A 20,301-nucleotide genomic window follows, 5' to 3' on the forward strand; every position below is an offset into this window, starting at 1 on the left:
AATTAGAAGCCCGACAAAATATCCCTTTGTTATTTGAAAGCAAATCCTCCTGTACCATGTATGTAAGCATAAAAAAAGAAGAAAATGGTTGAGATTAGTGTCAAAAAATGAAAGAACATGGAGACATCAAGGACAGTGGCACTGTGGCATCATGGCATAATGGCACCATGGTTTCAAAACCAAACCAATCAAAATAGGCTAAATAGACAGAAAACTATCGGTGCATTCAAATAATTGGTGAGTGAATTGCAGCTACAAAAAAGTAAATTCGTACTAATCTACACCTAACCAGACTATCCAAGATTACATGAGGTTCTAACCAAAAACACAAAAAAGAAGATTACACGAGATCCTGTAGGCCTCTTTGGCCCCAGAAACCCCTTTTGCTTATACCCATCATATGTTACACAAGTAACCTGAACAAAGCAACGAATCTTCAGGCAGGTTAGCTCACATAATGCCCTGTTTTCCGTCTGTGACGGCTAAAATCTGATACAAACCTGAAGGAGAGGCCACAGCCCTCAACCTTGCACTGGTACGGCCGCTCTCCAGTGTGGACTCGTATATGTTCAGTCCGTGCCCATGCCCACTTGAACGACATGGAGCAACCTTTCCACGGGCACTTGAGGGGCCTATCATCATCATGCACACGGCTGTGTATCATTGCATAATTGTGGGAGCTAAATCTCTTACCACACCCTTCATGCGGGCAGCGGTTACGCTTGTGCAACACTAGCTCTGCCTTTGTTCCGAAACTCATGCGGCAGCCTTCTAGGTCACACCTGTGAGACTTCCTTTCTTGTTCTTTCTTATACTTGGGATTGGGAGGATCTAAAGGTTTCTTCACCTTCTTTGTCACTGGCTTCTCCTCCACCTCTTTGTGGAGGTTGTCTATCCCGCTTCTACTCATTGCATCCTTCCCAGCCCTTGGTCTCAATCCTTCACATGGGCCCCTAATAAATCCATTGAAATTGAAATTGTCATCTTTTATTTGCTCCACTTCTCTCTTTCTTTTTCTTCCCATTTCAGGGATTGGTGCAGGGTCTGCAATGGAAGACCCAATGCTTTCCAACTCTTTATCAAGTGGTGATAAGCAAACTTCACTGGAGTTGCGTAAGCCTTGAGCAGCACGGGGCTCTCTTTTAATTCTAGAATATGTTTGGATTGAAGCAGGTAACGGCTGGCATCTGGCAATATCTTGACTATAAATGAGTTCCTCACTACTATTTGTAGTCTGGGTTTTTCTCTGTTCTTTATTATCCAAAGCCACAAAACCATTGATGTTATCTGTGGCACAGGTCACTCTCAGAACCTCAAATTCTTCAACTGAACCAGATGTTGGCTGATTTTCTGTTTCTATGACAAGACCAAGTATAGGTTCCTTTATAGGTCTATTTGAAGTCTGTACTTCTTGCTGAACTGTTTCTGAAGTCACACCGTTGTCTGGGCCTTCCTCAGAAGAGCAACCTCTTGGGACTTGAGAAGATTCTTCCATTGAGATACACGGTTGAGTTATTTCCATTTGTGTCACCGAGGTGGAGACATGTTCCCCCTCGCTTCTATCTGCAGTCCGGAATTCTTCACTACATGAAATCGGACCAGGCAAAGAATCTTCTGCAGCACAGAGCTCTCTAGGAACTCCTGAAGTTCCTTCAATTGAAGCAGGAGAGGGCTCATTTATTTGTCTGGTAGGACTTAAACTGGGTTCCTCATTTCTTCCTTTCAGACTCTTAATTTCTTCTTCCAGTTTGAATTCTAAAGATACATCCTTGCTAAACTCATCTGCAATGTGGGTCTCTCTTGGACATCCATCGTAGTCCACAGCTGCAGCAAAAGTAGGATCCTGCAACAGATGGGAACTACATGAAACTGGTGCATTGTCGTTTCTTTTGTTGGTAGTTTGGTTTTCTTGCTGCACTTCATCACCCAAAGTCATGGAATCACAAACTTCACTGTTCATACAAGATATCTCCATTACTGTATTCACCATCTGTGCCTCAGACTTGTTCTCACTGGCTTCTTCAGGGATCGCGATCTCATCTTGCATATCAGAACTATCTCTTGATACTAAACCACAACCTTCACCGTACATATTTCTTCCTTCCGAACTGTGATTCTCAACCTGTGCCTCAACGCCTTCAGCTATTAATGTAGTAGTCGCAAGTTTAGCTGCAACTTGTGAAGGAGTAGAGTACAAACTGATATCCTTGGTTGCTTCAAGCATCTGAACAACAGGATATGTTTCAGACATTCTATTTGACTTGGAGGAATAAAATCTTGCACAACCGCTCGTGGAATTCCCAATGTCCCGAATGTTACTTTCAGATGCCATTCTACTATGTTTATCACCCTCTCCACAAGTAGCAGGGTACCCACAGATCCTACCTGCTCCTGTTGAATCGCCTGCTTTTAGCTTATAGTTCCTCCTTGAATATTGAATTATTTTTTCGTCCCTCTTAAAAGAGGTGTCATCTGCCTTTCTCTCCACCACTTCATCCTTTTTCTCAATGCTCCCACATGGTCTACAATGTGCTGGATGATTAAGCTTTTTAGATCGAGATCTTTTGGATTGCCATTTGACCCTCTGAAAATCTGAGCTCGGGCTCTGTTTGGAGAACAATCCACCCAATGTCAATGCATGCTGGACTTGCTTTGAGGATGAATTCTTTCTGACCTTGACACAGTACCTTAAGTTGATACCCAACTTTGAGGTCCAGTCTTCTCTACATTCATCATGTTCATCATCGACTGCAAGATCTATCAAATTCAGATCTTCCTTTGATGCGATATCCAATGGAACCTCAGTATAATTAAAAGAGCAACCTATTTCCTCTGCAATTGCAGCAGAAGGAGCCTTTATTTTCTGATAGTCTGCAGAAATCCAAAGAGTAAAGAATCAACTACCCACAAGTAAAACAATTTTGCAAACTGAGAGAGAATATCAAGTACTAGTGTTTTTCAGTTTACCAGAATGGCAAATTACAAGCACATTCGCTCCACCTTTACTCTGCAACAACTCCACGATTTCAACAGCATGCTCAAGGCAGAAACTCCGTGGTCTCAGAAATTTATTAACAGTATTCCAATCCTTATTAAGCTTGGTTGTGGAAGGTATTAGGGGATCCTTTGCAGGTGACATGACATTGGGAACAGGAGACGGATCCTCTGCAGAACAAAGAAAAGAAAAGATTTGAACATTTGCTTTCGTGAAAAACATCTGGAAACAATGTAGTCTATAAAATAAAGAAAATATTGACCCTATTTATGTGACAATACACTACAGAGAACAATTAATACATTCAGGTGTCTGAAAACAAGCAGATTCAAGGTCCTATGTCAGAAACAGAAGAAGAAACCATAAAAAAGTGCACAGGAGGATCTCAAAATTTAGCTGCAGATGCTTCACAACTGAAAGTGTTAAGGCAGTTCTGTTTCTGTGTACCACAATACTTTGTCAAAATCTATACAGCTGACCAACAGACAAGAACAGCACTAGACTCCCAAAAGACCTGAAACTGTAACAATTATATAGGAAAATATCTATTTTTAAGGGCTCTGGAGATAATTTTGCCACTCCCTGATAATCAAACTATAAGAGCTACTTTTGAGGGATCTGAAATTATATTTTACTTCCTAAACATATAATCAACCTATAAGAAGCACTAACCAGGATGGTGAAATCTAAAGTTTCAACTAATGGCTGGTAAAACACAACAGGTTAAAAGGAAATCACATTTCTTCCAATTTAGACAGTACATGGTCACATACTTTTAAGATAAGCCTTACTGTTGACCAGATATGACTTCTCCTTTTTTTCTTTTTTCTTTTGGCTAAATGAATAGATAATGGAAGTTATTTGAGAAGGCCAAAAACATGAGGCAAGGGAAGAGATGTTGATCCATATTCCAATACCTGTAACACAGCCCTTGACAAATGCGTGATGGCCTGTAGACAAATGAGATTTCTCAAGTCCTGAAACTCCAGGGAATTCTTGAGCCAAAAAAGAATCAGGCTGAAGTTTCATTGATGCTTTCTCAGATGGTTGCACTACTGACATAAATGGAAACCCAAGTATTCCACAAGCCACACATGCCAATGTCCCTGAGTCGACTTGAAAGTCACATGACAGATCATCACTACCCAAATATAAATCATTCATATTTTCCGTATACAAACTCATCTCATCAAACAGTAAGTTCTGATCATTATTATTATTTCCACACTGAATATGGGTAGCATTTTCTTTTGGCTTCATATCAACAGGAGCACCTGCACTGGGTGTTTGGGGCTCTTTACTTGTATATGGAAGTAAATCTGGGTTCCATAATACTGCATGGTAACTTGATTCTTTCCGAAGAAGGGCAGATAAAACGTTATTTTCCTTTAACATATCTTCAACAAAAGCCTTCTTTACTGATAACTCCCTTTCTTCCTTTTGCCGATCTCTCATACGCGAACCCCGCACACCTGGTAGTAGGGACCTTGGCACTCTAGCATAATAACAAAAATGCAAAGCCAAAACAAGAGAAACAATGTCTATCAGGAGCCCCACTTGACAACTTTAGCAAGACAACAAGCAAAGTCATAATGCATTTCTATCATCTATCTAACTAAGGAGTAGAAGAGCAAATGCAAAAGAACAACTTTATCACAATCATGATTATCTGAATCATCAACGAACAAGTTCCAGAAGCAGCATGTACAACCATACTGAGACTATCTTTCGCTCAAAATAATCCAAATAAGATGGTTGGCTGACCTTGAAACAAAAGACATGGTCAAGAGGTATAGCAGCTGTTGATGGGAGAGCATAGGAAGATAATTCATAGCAGCTCTACGTACTGCAGCTTCTTTAGCTACTTCAAGCCAGTGTGGTGTTCCAAAGTTGGCAGCTTCCCCACAGTTAAAACCTTATATTCCAAATAGGTAATAAGATATGTTCAAATAGAATAAAGAGAAACGTTATGAAAAAGAATGACTTGCAAACGAAAATGGGAAACATCATGTTGCATGTTACAAAGGATCACGATGTCAGTAACAAATGAATATAAAAATTACTAATGCAATTGTCAGAAATAATGTAAGTTTGTCATAACATTGCCATATCAGCAATTATGGTCAATAAGGCATTGGCAGAGGAGAAATTATTCCAAGGGTTTGGTCCTTTTTTACAGTATGCATTTTAAAATCAAGTTTGGCTCAAACACCACATGTTCACAAAGGAATTGAATCCTTTAAGTATTTACCCCTTTCTCTGTAGATTTCATGTGTGTGTGTATATATATATCCTAGGCTTTCTGCCACAAATACCTAGTTGTGCGCATTCAAAGAGTCAGAACAGAGTTCAGGCCAAAATGTTACAATTATCATATTCTCCTTCAAAATTAAGTACTACGTGCAAAAATATAAAGCAATTACCGTGGCTGAATCCTACATGGTAAGCCCTTGGAAAAGTCACAACAAACTCACCAGGGTTCTGTATTAACCTAAAGAAGAAACCAGAAGGGACATAAGTAGAACCCAATAAAGACTCTGCTTCACGGATCAAAGCCAAAATATTTAACATGTAAAAGAAATCCACAAACTAAATTAACATTATAATGGACCACAGAAGTAACAAGAACGAGAAAAGAAAAACCCACCTGCAACAAGGAATTCCCGATGCAACAACAACCTCAGGTGAAATTAAAGTTGTTTTATTACCCAGTAATGAGAGAGCAGCTGGCAATAAGAGAAACTGGACCTGAGTTAGAAAAAGGCTATAGAAGTAATAACACTCAATAAATTTCAGAATGTAATGGGCAATCCTGTAAGAACAGAACACATAAAAAAATTGAATTAAAATTTGTTTGGAGATGCTATATTTTGGACTTCCAATCTGCTTAAATTGTAAACTTTTATGAAACAACCAATGAACCAGCCATGAAGAGTTTCACATACCTAGGCGGTCAACATTACCACCAAATGCCTCAGTGCGAATAAGTTCCTCAAAATCAAATGCATAATCTCCTGGAACAGCATACCAAGTCTTTGAAGATCCAGTGTGAAGAAAATTCATGCTGTGAAGCTCATGATCTTCAACGTGCCAAGCAAACCAACTGAACAACATTCCAATGTAAATCATAGGAGAAGTAACACCCGGGATATCATCAGGCATGAAACGAGTAAGTGAACCAGGTGAGCGTGCAATTACTTGTAAGTTCCAAGGACTGTTTGAAAGCCTCCAACCAGCAGTACCTTCTGTATCACAACATGCATTTGGATTTTTTCGCCTAGAAGATTGGGAGGTTTCTTCTGCTGACAAGATTTCTGGAGCAGTAGATGAGTTGGATACCTCTAAACATGTATCTGAAACATTCTTAGGAGAAGCATTTTTAACTTCAATACTATGAGAGTCTCTTTCACTACTGCTAATCAGGTCACTTGTCTTACTATCAGAGTTTTCTCTACTTCTATGGTAAGAATTCCTCTTCCTCCTCCGCCTATTAGTATAACGGAATTGACCAACCGGTTCTTCAAAAGCAGACCCAGGCACATCATTTGCATACTCCACATATATAGGCTTCTCAGAAGCTGCCTTCCAAAACATTTCCTCTATAAGCAGTGGAGAGACCTCCTTAATTGTACCTAATATGCTCCTAGCAAAAGCCCTAGACTTAGATTCAAACTGCTCCAAAGTATAAATTTCCCCACTTTGCCACACTTGCTTATGAACACCTGATGGCGGATTCTGAACTGCTGCCCCTTTCACTCTTTTCACACTCTGGCCCAATTCTTGGTGCCTTGTGGTAAAGACTGCCCTAGCCTCCCCATCATTACGACCATCCCCAGAACCCGTTTTCAGGGGAGAACAATCATTCAACAAATTTACATCAGAACCCAATTCTGGGCACTTTGCAAGCGACTTATTTAAGTTGCTAAAAACATATCTTTTCGAGGGTTTTGGCAACGGTGGGATAATCTTGCAAATACCAAATTCACTAGCTTCCTTCTCAATTTTCGATATATAAGCAATTGGGTCTGCAAATTCAGTATGAGTCGGTCGAAACTCGGGCGCCAATGGCAACCCTTTCAGCCAATTGGGTATCTCAACATCACCCATTTTTCCCAAGATTCACATCCACAGCATTATTCTCCTAAAAGATATAAGCTTTTGGTACATTGGCTTCTAATCATGTAATCAATAAAGTTACAAGACCAACCCAGTAACGAAACCCTAGAAGTGCAAGATTTGGGTAAATTGGCATGGGTTTGTAGCAATTATTCATACATAAAGCTCAGAAATTGACTAATTGAGAACCTGTACATTCAACGAGACTGGTTGATTAGCCTTCAGAAGCACTCCCAATTCCAAGTGGTGTCTTGTCTGTAAATCACAGAAAGAGAGAGCTTTGTCTAGGTTTTGAGCGACAATCTTGAAGCTGCCTCAAGATAGAGTTTTGGCGAAGGGCCGTCACTAATCTGCGCGGCTGGGACACAGCGCACGAAGGAAGTCACTGTTGTTTTCTGACGGTACGACTTGGGTTGGGTTACATTGCGCGTATGTGCGCATTTTAACATACAACGGTCTTGAATATATTATATAGAAATGGTGGTACCAAATAGATAAGTATACCTTCATACCACAAAAACAAGATAAGTTATAACTCAAAAAAAGAATATAAGTTAACCTTTATTTTCTTTTAAATATTTTTTTTTTGTCAGATATTTTCTTTTAAATCTAGGATAAGTTATCACTAGCATCACAGATAACGTGTACTAATAATTTATGTGTAACAATATAGGGGTATGATATGATTCATATTTGGAATTGAAATTAAATGAAGGAAATCAAAATCAAAAGTGAATTGTGGAGAAAATTTAGATAAGAAGAGATTAATTAGGGATGTAACTGGAATTATCCAGATACTTCAGGAGTGGAGAAAGACTTGACATTGAACTGTCATTACATACATGTATAATTGGAGAAACACTTACATATCACGAGTGTAATATCCTTTATATATATATGTCTCTTCATAAAGTTCATATAACTTAGTCACATAAAAAAGCGAGAGAGAAAAAGCCCCACAGGGGGTTTGACATTTAACAATAAGAGACAGTGGAGAGATTACATATTGCAATGTTATTTCAATGTCACGATCAAAATGCATTACCATTGGGATAGAAATTAGAAAAGAACAAAAGCTACTTTCAACAAAAACAAAGATTCCATGTACTATATTTGGAAAGTGAGGGGACCAACATGAAAAAGTTTTCAATAAAATGATCATGATGATTCATTTCGTGATTGCACTTTTGTTATTTTAACGTTCTACAAGCTAATTACGAGTTTAATTTTATTTTGTGAGAGGAATATTGTATATAACAGTAAAGAAACTGTTGGTAAAAAAATTACAAAGTATGCTTGGTAAAGAATATTGCATCTCTATTTACAAACTACAATGGAATATTGTTCAGCTACCCTTATAATATTCACAAAATTCCAGTAGTTACATCATTTATTTAGACCAACTTAATTAGAACTTAATTAAATCTGAAACTTGCTTGATGAACAATCAAAGGTTGCGATACCGATTCCACTCCGAATTCCGGTTGCCGGAGATCTGTTTGCAATAGTTCTCACAGGCAATCTCACAGATGGGAATGCTTGCCCCTTCCTCCTTCATGCAGACTGGCATGCATGGCTTGGCGCATGCGGATATTGCTTCACTGCCCTGCATGCTGCTACATCCAACCACAACAACTAGCACACAAATGAGAATGGCAGTTTTATTGGCCATATTATTGATCCTTTTTTCTTTTTTTTTAATCACTGATCTCTCTTGGGTTTTTGGTGTTTTCTTAATTTTTGAGAGGGTTTTGATTGAATTGTGTTTGAAAAATGAAGATGAAATTAGAAATAGTGATGGGGTTAGGTTTTTATAAGGGGTGAGAAGTTGGACATACTTAGGAAAGAAAGATGTGTGCCTCATGTTTTAGGTGGTTTGGAGCAAAACAGGGTGATGAAAATATGAGGTTGGGATTGCAATTTACAATAAAAGCCATATATTTTAGTTGGTTTTTTTTTCCCCAAGAAAGAGGTTAAAGTGGCTAATCATACAATTTAGTACTCTCTATGTTTAGCTTCTAGCACTCTAATTCAGTATTTTGAAGTGATTTTGTGAGCCATAACCGTTGGTGAATATGCTCCCATCAATGTGAGGTTTTTTGACTTCTCGGAACATACAAAAATTTCTCCTATTTTGGGTTCAATTAAAGAGAGGGATGGGGATTGAAAATGGGTTGCTTTCATTATTGTTCACAAATTGAAATTGCCACTCAAAAACACAAATCTGAAGACCAAAAAATAAAGCTGCCATGTACAAGTACATGGGGCAAGAGCTGAATTGTATAGAATATCAAAAGCCTGAACATAAACACATGCATGCTGCAAGGGGAATGTTAGACAAGATAACATCTTCAACAACTAATGTTGTCACTTTTCCATTTTAACAATAGAAAAATAATCCAAACTCTGCCAACAAAGGCTAAAAAGATAATGCATGGATAATATTATGCTATAACTTCAAATTTTCTCCAAAACAACCAGACTTGACCTTCTAACCTCTAACAGCAGAATCAGGGAGTTCTCTCTCTCTCTCTCTCTCTCTCTCTCTCTCTCTCTCTCTTCTCTTTCTGTGGGTGCAGAGTGGAGCCAAATTGGAAGATCTGTTGGCTTTTGAAATTGAATGATGTGTCATGTTGAGGGTCTCATTCTTCATATATATATATACCAACACTTATTTTAATTGAAATCTGTGTGCTATATAGCTCATGGGCCATGGCTCAAATTGACTTGTACCAATTGGCCACATGCAATTCTCTAGAAAACTTCAAACAATGCAGCAAAAAGAAAACAAAGTTGCTTCTGGAGTTTATTTAACAAGTTTTTCATTGGTGTACTTTATTTATGTTCCATTCAAATTTCAAGTTCCAAAAAAATTACAGACAGATTGTTCCATGAACACGAACACACTGAGACTAGGTTTACTTAATGAATGGCATCATTCTTAGCATGTACATTTCTAAATTTCTGGGAATGGTTTTTCTAATTTCTCTTTATTTTTTTCTTTCTATTGTACTTTTGATTCAGTCCTCTCATTTAGTTCAGAGAGATGTACATTAACAGGGGAAATATGAAAATGATGGTTAATTATGAGCTATATACTTCCATAATTAGAACAGTAATTGCAGGTGAACTATGATCTACTTTACTACCCCACCAAAATGTAATAAGAATCCACTGCTCTCTCTCTCTCTCTCTCTCTCTCTCTCTCTCTCTCAAACACAATTGTGGCAAAATAATCTATATATTTTACAATATCCCTAACAGTAGCTAATCTACATTGGGAATTCTCACCTACATACTGCTATATAAAGCTAAACTTTGCTGCCATACAATCCTCAGTGCCCTCTCCTTCACTCTCTCACTCTCACCGTCTAGTTGTCATCAACATCGATGAAGCCAACGGAGAGCAAGTTTCTCATCAAGCAATGCTTTCGTAGATGCAGGAAAGCCGGCGCTACTGTCCTAAAGAGTGCAATCTGGGTTCACACTAGCAATAGATACATGTGGTTCTGCTTTGATGAGAAGGACTATATCCCAAAAGATGTCCCAAAAGGCCATTTGGTGGTGTATGTTGGTGAAGATTGCAAAAGATATGTCATCAAGGTTGCCTTGCTCAGCCACCCTTTGTTCAAGGCATTGCTTGATCATGCCGAGGGAGTGTTCCAGTTTTCCACCAACTCAAAGCTCTGCATTCCTTGCAATGAATGCATTTTCCTCAGCGTTCTTTGCTGCATCGGCGCTGAACTTGATTAGGGGCTTCATTATCATTGAGGTGCCATGTTCCACAGGTTTCATAACACATGCTTGGAGCTTGGAAGATATATAAGATATGGTAGAAAGTCAGATGCTGAGTTTGTGTTGTATTTGTACATTGTGTACCTTCACAAGAGTAACTATCTAAACAAAAATTCTCCACAAACCCACGATTCAAGTGCCCAAATATCTACACATTTTTACATGATTTTCAGTTCAATGATCAAATTATATGGAGGGTCCTTCTGTGACTACAACATTCAGTTTTCCAAGTCATACCTAGTGCGACAACTGTGATTTGATTGGCATGATAGAGATGTAACTTTGTGTAGGGAAATAGCATTATTTCTCTAATCGCAAAAACTCCACCATAGCCTAATCTACTCTACGTAATGCTACCGAAATTATTCATAAATATCTCACACTTAGCATTCATAGCCATCTCGTAGATGCTAAAAGTGAGGAGGATCCCTAATTCTAAGTTCCTTGATGGTGAAGCAACTTTTATTAGGCCAATATTCCAACTGATCATATGCTTTTGCATGCTTCATTTCCAAATTTAGATGAGCAGAGCCTCCTTAAGTCAAAGCATCTATCTGCAATTAGGAGCCTAGTGCTTCCCAGGCTAATTGTAAGTTGTAACCAGAATTGGGCAAATGAAGCCACCAAACCTTGTAAATGGGTTTAAGAGTTGTAATTTTATCGCCGATTTGCTTTCTTCATTTTTCGAAAGTGCTTGATTTAAGTGACTTAGTTATATAATATACCTACAATGTGAATCGATGATAAATGGATAATTTGATAAGCTATTGCAAGGTTTACATGTAATTTCCACCATTCGTCACACTTGTATCTATGTACATATACGGTATACCCACGCAGATCGTAGACCCAACAGTATCATCTTGGGAACCCATACAAGTAGAAAGAGATTGTAGCAATCACTCTCACTCAAGGGTGTATACAACCGGTGACACCCAGGAATCTCTCCTAACTTACATTCGTAATTGAAAAAGTTCTGAGGGCATCAGCCAAGTTTGAAGAGAATGCAGTGTCCTCAAATTAAACCATGAAAATAAAATTACTAAAATAGACTGGGATAACTTGTTCAGCTTTTTTGATATTAATATGGAAAATACGTTCTGTAAAAAAATTGCCATCGATGTCATCTTTATGTGACAAGGATCACAAACAAAATTAACATCAAAACAAACAAACTCCTATACCAGATAAATGGGTTTAGGAGATAAACACTGCCGGCTCTGACAATTACATCAGCATGAAATCCAACTCTACCACAAATGGAACTACATGGAGCTGAACTGTTGAGAAATGGGGCCTAATGGAAATCAGGCTTTTCGGGGTATGTGCAGCCTGACCTTTGGATGACAACATTTGCGGCATAACAACCAGCTCTAACACAGTCCTCCGTGGGCTTCTCTTGAACCAGCTGAGACAAGAATCCCCCAACAAATGCATCCCATGCCACAAGAAACATCATGGGTTTTGTTAATCATTATTGAACATGAACTCTTCTGTTCTTCATCTGTAATCCTGATTTCCCACTCAAGTGTTTCACCGGTAAACATTGATAATTGCTTATAGTTAAGGGGTAAGATATCACATACCAGCTCCATTGGTATCAACCAGCTTCTCCTTAGGCAACAAGATCACAGGATACAATTTCACCTTCCCATCCTGAGCAACCACAACAGGATCTGCACCTTGAGTGATCACAGTAATCCTCTTGTGAGCACCTGATGCTTTGGGCAACTGGGAAATCTTTATAGCGATCTCCTCGACATTGTCAGTCTGATTGCAAAAGACATTATAATTAGTGACTGGTAGAGATTAGAAGTTATGCTGTCAAATTTGAGATACCCAAGACCAAGTAGTGTTACCTCCCAGCCATGAACCCTTGAAAAGGTTCTTGCTTCTGTCTCATTCCCAAAAACATAGTCCATGTACCTATATGAAAAGGAAATTCAGTACTCTCCATTGAGGGACATCATGAACACCAAGAAACTTATTTTCTTTACTTTTTTACTTTTATTTTAAGGGGTGTGGGGTTGAGGGCAGAGGTGACTTACGGCAGGGCTTTCTCCTGCACATCCTTGAAGATGAAAGGAGCAGATAGATTCATCATGAATACCTACACATGCAAGAGAAGGCTGCTGAAGCTATTGAATTTAACAACAAAAAGAGAAAGACTCCAACCACATTGTTCATACTCAATCCCAGAAAAACTACATTTTTGATACCTTATTGTTTGCAGCTGCATGTTCAGCAACCAGTTGGATGGACTCAGGAGGCACAGTAAGGAAAAATCCAGCAATGTAGAAATATTTTGCCTTTTCCACTGTTCAAGCATGAGTTTATGTAGACATGAGTTTGAGAGGACAAATGACCAAAACTAATAAAAAAGACGAGGTTTGAATTAACAAGAGAGCAAAGGAAGTAATACCCAGAGCCCAGTTTTCTGGTTGCTTCAAATGCTCAGATTTGTAACAATTTGCAGCTGATAAGTTAGCAACAAGGGACCTGTACAATTATTTGTAACAGGAAATTAATCCCAGCAAAGTTTTAATAAACCATAGGATTAGTTGATGAGAAAAAGAAATAGAAAACTTCATGCAGGGGCCTTTTGTTCCAAAAATCTATGACCTATGACTGATACAAGGATCACGATGGGAACCATGAGTAAAATCTAAATGCATGACACAGAGCAGTAATAAAAGTAAAAGAGGATCAGCATGAAGATGGCTATGAAGATCAGCATGCAACAGTTTTTTGAACAGGCAAAAGATGTAAAACTGACCTCTCACCACCAACTACTCAAACAGCACATGTTCCTGTTGGAGCCTTGTCATCTTCATAGTATTGTACCTGATTACAAATGTAAATAAATATTCATTGACTCAAAATAATTTGATAGCTGAGGGATCAGTAGGGTAGGTGAAGATGTAGAGAAACTCACATTAACACCAGCAAGTTTACTATTTTTCTTCATCTCTTCTCCAAATTTGTCCTTCCCAATGGATCCAATGTAACTAGTCGCATCAGGAACTAGGAGCATCCACTGTAACAAAATAACACAGAAATTGAGATTTGTTATCAGTACAATACGATTGAATCAGATCTTAAATAAAATACAAAATTCTCTTAAAAATACGTAAACAAACCTGGGCAACCTTAATTGAATTTTGAGTAGCACCTAAAGAGAGCACAATAAACATATAGTGCATTAGTCAACAGATTGCAAAGGATAGAAAAATAGGCATTATTATCAAGCAAGTTTGTAGACAAGATCATAAAAATGGCATCACCAAATACCAAAGAGAACAACTTATCAACTTACCTCCAGCAATATACTCTACATTGGACTTGGAAGCCATTTCTTCAGACCTGTGAAAAACCATCCACAAAGATTGAATAAGCAAATGCAATATTCCAGGAAGTTGCAAATGCCAGAAACCAATCATGATGTTATGTTTAAATGAACCTCTAAGAGGAGCTTATAAACATAGAGCTTACAGATTAGAAAACTAACACCTTTTGCCAATAAGAAGATATGGGGTTCAAACAGGGAAAGTTAATTGGTTTTAGTTACTGACTGGAAGCTATGGAAATAAAAGACAACATTTTCTAAACCAAGGTGATTTAATAAGAAAACAAGAAAGTAAGGATGAGAACCAAAAATGAACTGAAATTACATGGGCAGGTGCTTGTCCTCAGCAAGAATGGCATTGTTCGGCTTGATATCATATCTGTCAATAAACAAGTCAACTTAGTTCTCTGTACGGCATGATGCATAGATCAAAGAAAGAGAAAAAAATACAATCAGCATATAGAAACATTTAAATACAACATTAATCTATGATTATAGTTCCAGTTTAACAACAAATTAAGCTTGAAGCAAAACTAATATGAGGCTATAACACTTGAAAGTAATTGAAGAGTTGGCTAAAGAATAAACAAAGGAAGTAATTAAAGAGGAAATGAAGAAACTTTCATTGAGGGTTAAAATGGATTTTTCATAGTCATATATACCGTGAATACAAAAAAATCACAAAATCAAACAAGCAAGTAACCACATTGGCCTTTTCCACTTTAACTAAGTGAGCATGAGCAAAGCGCATAAATGATATGAAAAACCATTGAAGTTCTATTAAAAGCACACAATCCCAATCATCAGTGACAAGGAGAATTTGTTGCACTATATCTAATCAGATCAGATCCAAACCAAAACAGTCACATATATATCAGCTACAAGAACTCAACTATTGCTCATCTGGGTTGCTACCATAATGGAAAAGATGAGGTTTTGGGTTAAGCCCATAAAACAAAACAAAACAAAGAACAATAAATCCTTCAGATCTATCTTCTTTATCATAATCCTCTGTTTCTTAAAACAAAAAAGTTTCAGATCTATCCACACGAGTTTGCCCAATAAAAGTTATTGACAACAGATCGCACATTCCTACCATTTTCTGAGCAACCAAACAGTACCAGAGCATGGGAATATAAAAACGTAATATACCAAAATGGGGGCTTACTTTGTCAAGAATTCATCGTCAACGACAGCTGTAATGTCGAGAAGAGGATTGTCCATCCCCAGGAGAACCCGCTCGGACGCCATTGATGAAATTTGCGAGAGTTCTGAATTGTGTTTCGAGAAAGAGAAAAACAGAGGTCGAGCAGCTAAGCACAAAGCGAGTGTGGGTTTGTGAGGTATTTATACTAAGAGAGGGAATGAGTAGCATCCTGTCATTTCCCATCTCATCGATTCAAATGGATTTTTATTGATTGAGAAAGAGTTTTTTTTAGTACAAGCGATATTTTGATCCAAATTACAGGAAATTGAGATTTCTCACACACACGATGCTGTGGATTCTGTTGATTGAGAAGGGTTTCACCTTTTTAAGTGATTATTTTTTTATAACAAAAGTTTGTGTTGTGGATTCTGTTTAAATGAAGTTAAACAACAACGATTACAATTTTGAGAAAATGAGGTAGAGAAAACAGAGACAGAGAGAAACAGTACTTGTAGGAAGCAATTATTTCTTATTCCACAAAACTGGAAATCAATCAGGCCAGCTGGTTGAGACCTTACATGTTTTTCGAGTTAACAAAATCTATCATTTTGATCAATGTATTTACCAATACTAGTTGGTCAGCTTCCTTGCTTTCAGCTTTCATACAGGTTAGGCAAAAGAACACATCCTCAGAGATAGAGAAAGAGATTTAAAGAAATAAAGCCACCTTTTGTGACTTTTGTTTATAATACATTTTGTTGATCTGCTGAAGATCGACTACAATGTAGACAACATATAAGCAATAAAATGAAAATAAAAGGAAAAAAAAACCATGCACTTTCCAGTTTCAAGGCCATACAGCCTTGTATAAAAGGAAAAAAAAAACATAAATTTTTGAAAAGAAAATTAAGTAATTTGCAGTAGTAAAGCCATAACCAGCACTCTCTAAGATATGAGAAGAGGAGCACCATTCCACTCCTTCAAGCAGTCCAGCAGAGGATCAATAAACTTTCCAGCACAGATTGCATTGAACACCTTGTCACTTTCCTCACCTGGTGATCTTACTTTGTCACCTGTCAACAAAGCAGTTCCCAGCTCTTCTCTCACAAACTTGTATAGTGGGTAAGACCTGCAATCTTTGATTCTGTTTGGGATTGCTGGTTTTCCATTATCATATTCAAGCCTGGCACTTTCAACTTCTTTGGGCAAGAGGGTCTTAAGCTCCTCTTCAAAAGCTGTAATCTTTTGGAAGATTGAAGTGCTTGAACTCTTTTCCTTCTCACCATTGTTCAATGCATGCTCAACTAGAACATGCCTCAGTTTCTGCATCAATGGATAGGTAGCACTGCAGGGGTCATCGATGTAAGCGAAAACGTACTCGCGGTCAACCACCTTGAGCAAGTCTTTCTCACAGAACCTAGAGGGGTGAAGCTCACCATTGAAGCCCACTGTTAGGACTCTCTTGGCCACTTGACTGACAGTGCTCTTCACTGTGCTCTTCAAGTTCTCCTCCAAATGTCTCAGATCAACAGCTTGGCACAATGCAACTAAGTATGTGGATGACATGATCTTCAATATGTCCACAGCCTCAGCTGTCTTTCTAGAAGAAATCAATCCCAAGGAGTTGACATCTTGGTTGTGTTGCTCTGCACTTTGGACATGGTTGGTGACAGGGTTGCCAAGGAATTGGAGCTCTGAGCAGTAAGATGCCATTGCAATTTCAGCACCTTTGAGCCCATAATCCAAGCTTGGGTTGCTGCTTCCTGTGAGATTTGAAGGCAACCCATTGTTGTAGAAGTCATTGACAAGCTCAGAGAATTGGGCAAAAATGAGTTTGCCAATAGCAGCAATGGCTAATCTGGTGTTATCCATGGCAACACCAATTGGGGTCCCTTGGAAATTTCCACCATGTAAAGCCTTGTTCCTTGAGACATCAATCAATGGGTTATCATTCACTGAGTTGATCTCCCTCTCAATCATTTTGGTTGCTGCTCTGATCACTTCAATCTGTGGGCCCAACCATTGGGGAGAAGTTCTAAGAGCATATCTGTCTCGCTTAGGCTTCTGAAGAGGATCTAAGTCATGCACCTTTTCAGCTGCTTTTACATAATCACTTCCAGCCAAAATGTGTTCCATTATGGCTGCAGCCTCAATTTGGCCTGGATGATGCTTCAGTTTATGTGTCAAATGGTCTGTAAATTCAGGCTTCCCTTGCATAACTTCAGCAAAAATTGCTGACATGACTTCTGCTAAAACTGCTTGAGTGTTGGCCTCAAAGAGAACCATAGAAGCCAAACCAGAGCCAACTGCAGTGCCATTGACCAATGCAAGACCCTCTTTCGGCTGCAACTCAAAGAACCCACCATCAACCCCAGCCAACTTGAAGGCGTCAGCAGCAGTAAGGGTTTCTCCATTGGGCCCTGTGGACTTGGAGTTGGGCCTGCCAATCAAAAACCCAGCAAGGTAGGAGAGAGGAACCAGGTCCCCTGATGCAGTGATTGTTCCTCTCAGAGGAAGGCATGGGGTGATGTTGCTGTTGAGGAACTTGGTTATGGCCTCCAAGATTTCAAATCTGATGCCTGAGTAGCCTTGGAGGAGTGTGTTGATCCTCACAAGCATTGCTGCTCTTGTTGCGGTGTGAGGCAATGTGTGGGTAGATTCTGTGCTGCTGCCAAAGATTCCAGCATTCAAGAATCTGTTCAACAAACAAAAAAAGAAACTCAATTAACACCATATATATATTTTTTTTAATAAAAGCTGATATCGGGAGAGGGCGGTTTTCTCACACACTGTTAACACGATGAAATTCATTTCCACTGGGCTAGACCCGTTGGCTAGTAAAATTAGTAAAATTAGTTATTTGATCTTTATTAAATTACAAGACTATCAAAATGTTTTGACAAATAGAAATTGTTTTTATTCATCTTTTTAATAGCAAGGAGTGCTATCCTCGTTTACTCAACTTACCAAATATTTTTTAAAAATAAAAAACCAGTTATAGTAGTAAATAAATAAAAATATTTATTTTATTTGGTTTGGAGAGTGAATTTATATTCTCAGGTGAAAGACTCAATCACATGATGACTCACGCACTTTTGGACAAAAATAATCTTATGAAAAGATATTTATATAAATGTATTTTAAAATAAAAAATTATTATAAATTTTTGGTGAAATGGTCATTCTCCTTCTCTAGATTTTTTACCCTTCTATTTATTTTTTGGTGGTAAGGCCATTTCAATTAAGGGAGATTCACTAATATACCCAATATATGAGCCCAAATTATAAAAATATCCTATATGAAATGGACTTTAGAAACACACCCAAAACCCATTTATAACATAACAAAAAGACTTTTAACTTATTTTAAATTACAAAACTGCCATTGATTTCTCAAAACAAACCCAACCCCAAAACATATAAATAAGCCCAAAATACTCAATAGGACATCAAAGTAATTTAATAATCAAAATTAAATTCAATATGGCCAATTGTCATTTTTTGGATTTTTTTTGGGTTTGTTTATAGAAATTAAATGGTGTAGGGTTTATTTATAGTTTTAGTGCTAAGAATGAGTATTTGACTAAATATCTCTTCAATTAAAGACTTCACCTACCTAAAAATAGCTGGTGGCAGAAGAAAAAATATATCAAAAATTATGGCCACACCCTATCCTTATTCAATTCAATCATATTAAACTCCCACCATGGAATTCAAGCATATTCATAAAAGAAAAAAAAACAAAAACCAACATAACACAGAAAAGTCCATATCAATTTGTTACTTGCTATTGTCGGGTGAGATAACGAGTATCTACTCGCATTTATAATGGGCTTCCTAAATCATCTCACGGGAGCGTGAGAGCAAGATGCCTTGATATGTTGAATGGATGAATTAATTATAGTTAATTACCTAATTAGCTCCCTCTGGAGGGCTCCACCTTGCTTGGTTCTCCTGTGTGAGGTTGCACCAAAACCAGTGGTTACACCATAGCTGTCTGTACCCTTGCTCATGCTATCCATAACCCAGTCGCTGCTGGCCTTCACCCCAGCCCTGGCCTCCTCAGAGAGCTCCACGTGGATCCCACTGTCGTGGTTTGCAATTGCAGCCACCTGAGCTATGGTCAGGCTCTCTCCACCCAGCCTGACAACTGGCTTCCTGTACTCGTTGACCATCCGTTTGACCTCGTCCAGGTGGCTCCCTTTCAGTGACTCAGCAGCCATGCCCCAGTTCAATGGGTCCTGTGTCCCATGTAGCTGATCATGCCCCACGCAAAACGACTCCAGGGAGGAGCCATTCCCATTGCCGTGTAGATCCTTATTGCCGATTTCCATTGCTTCCCAGATCACAAACAATGCCAAACTTGACGACCCGGATGAGGAAAAATGTCAAAATTTGATGAGGGGACAAATTACAAAATGGCACAAAGGGCAAAAGGGTTTTTTTTATAACTCAAAAAATGGGATTAAAAATGGAAAGAAAATAAGGGAATGGGAAAGGAAGAGGCTGCTGAATTTGGATGGAAAATTTCCTATGTATGAGTGAAAATTTTCCTGAGTTGGTTCACCCTTATTTGCCTTGTTTATATAGGGGCCTTCCTGCATAGAGCTCTGGGGTTGGTAGGCCGATGGGTTAGTTGAAAACTGCAGGTGGCCCTTGGATCTTCATGATCTTGAACGGTGGCAGCGCGACACGTGGCGAATTTTGCTTCATCCTATAGGGATTTTCTTTTTCTTTTTCAAAAGATTCAACGAACCTAGGTGATTGAATACTTTTTGTTCTCCTCTTCTATCAATTTCTAGCATATATTTGAATTTGTTTTTTTGTTTGAATATGTTTGAATCTTATGTTGCATGAAATTTCCAAATTTAGGACCACTTCTTTCTTTTTATGCACCAGTTCT

The 20,301-nt window shown here is 38.4% G+C and overlaps 3 protein-coding genes and 2 pseudogenes across 4 annotated transcripts; 1 reads left to right on the forward strand and 4 right to left on the reverse strand.

Annotated features, from left to right (window-relative positions):
- Window positions 1-203: 203 nt before the first annotated feature.
- On the reverse strand, window positions 204-7,559 carry ELF6 (Zinc finger (C2H2 type) family protein / transcription factor jumonji (jmj) family protein). The gene is made up of 7 exons (XM_088248835.1): window positions 5,941-7,559; window positions 5,643-5,721; window positions 5,419-5,486; window positions 4,760-4,910; window positions 3,913-4,490; window positions 2,968-3,165; window positions 204-2,871 (listed from the first exon to the last, which is right to left on the reverse strand). Exons 1-7 carry the CDS (start codon window positions 7,100-7,102, stop codon window positions 446-448), a joined length of 4,662 nt encoding a protein of 1,553 aa, XP_088104961.1. The 5' UTR covers window positions 7,103-7,559; the 3' UTR covers window positions 204-445.
- An 819-nt stretch (window positions 7,560-8,378) lies between these two features.
- On the reverse strand, window positions 8,379-8,870 carry LOC110767988 (uncharacterized). Its single transcript, XM_021971670.2, has one exon. It carries the CDS (start codon window positions 8,781-8,783, stop codon window positions 8,559-8,561), a length of 225 nt encoding a protein of 74 aa, XP_021827362.1. The 5' UTR covers window positions 8,784-8,870; the 3' UTR covers window positions 8,379-8,558.
- A 1,537-nt stretch (window positions 8,871-10,407) lies between these two features.
- Window positions 10,408-10,882, forward strand: LOC148296975 (protein SMALL AUXIN UP-REGULATED RNA 12 pseudogene; annotated as a pseudogene).
- A 1,077-nt stretch (window positions 10,883-11,959) lies between these two features.
- Window positions 11,960-15,576, reverse strand: LOC148296976 (adenosine kinase 2-like; annotated as a pseudogene). Its single transcript, XR_015833519.1, has 12 exons — window positions 15,421-15,576; window positions 14,578-14,631; window positions 14,223-14,269; window positions 14,047-14,078; window positions 13,842-13,943; window positions 13,683-13,750; window positions 13,329-13,405; window positions 13,126-13,223; window positions 12,955-13,016; window positions 12,766-12,832; window positions 12,493-12,676; window positions 11,960-12,346 (listed from the first exon to the last, which is right to left on the reverse strand). The product of XR_015833519.1 is annotated as an adenosine kinase 2-like (transcript).
- A 519-nt stretch (window positions 15,577-16,095) lies between these two features.
- Window positions 16,096-19,965, reverse strand: LOC148296977 (phenylalanine ammonia-lyase 1-like). The gene is made up of 2 exons (XM_088247987.1): window positions 19,311-19,965; window positions 16,096-18,094 (listed from the first exon to the last, which is right to left on the reverse strand). Exons 1-2 carry the CDS (start codon window positions 19,730-19,732, stop codon window positions 16,345-16,347), a joined length of 2,172 nt encoding a protein of 723 aa, XP_088104113.1. The 5' UTR covers window positions 19,733-19,965; the 3' UTR covers window positions 16,096-16,344.
- Between the last annotated feature and the right edge of the window lie 336 nt (window positions 19,966-20,301).

Source organism: Prunus avium, chromosome 2 (genome assembly GCF_965620075.1).
Source record: "Prunus avium chromosome 2, drPruAviu1.hap1.1, whole genome shotgun sequence".
NCBI classification, from domain to species: Eukaryota; Viridiplantae; Streptophyta; class Magnoliopsida; order Rosales; family Rosaceae; genus Prunus; species Prunus avium.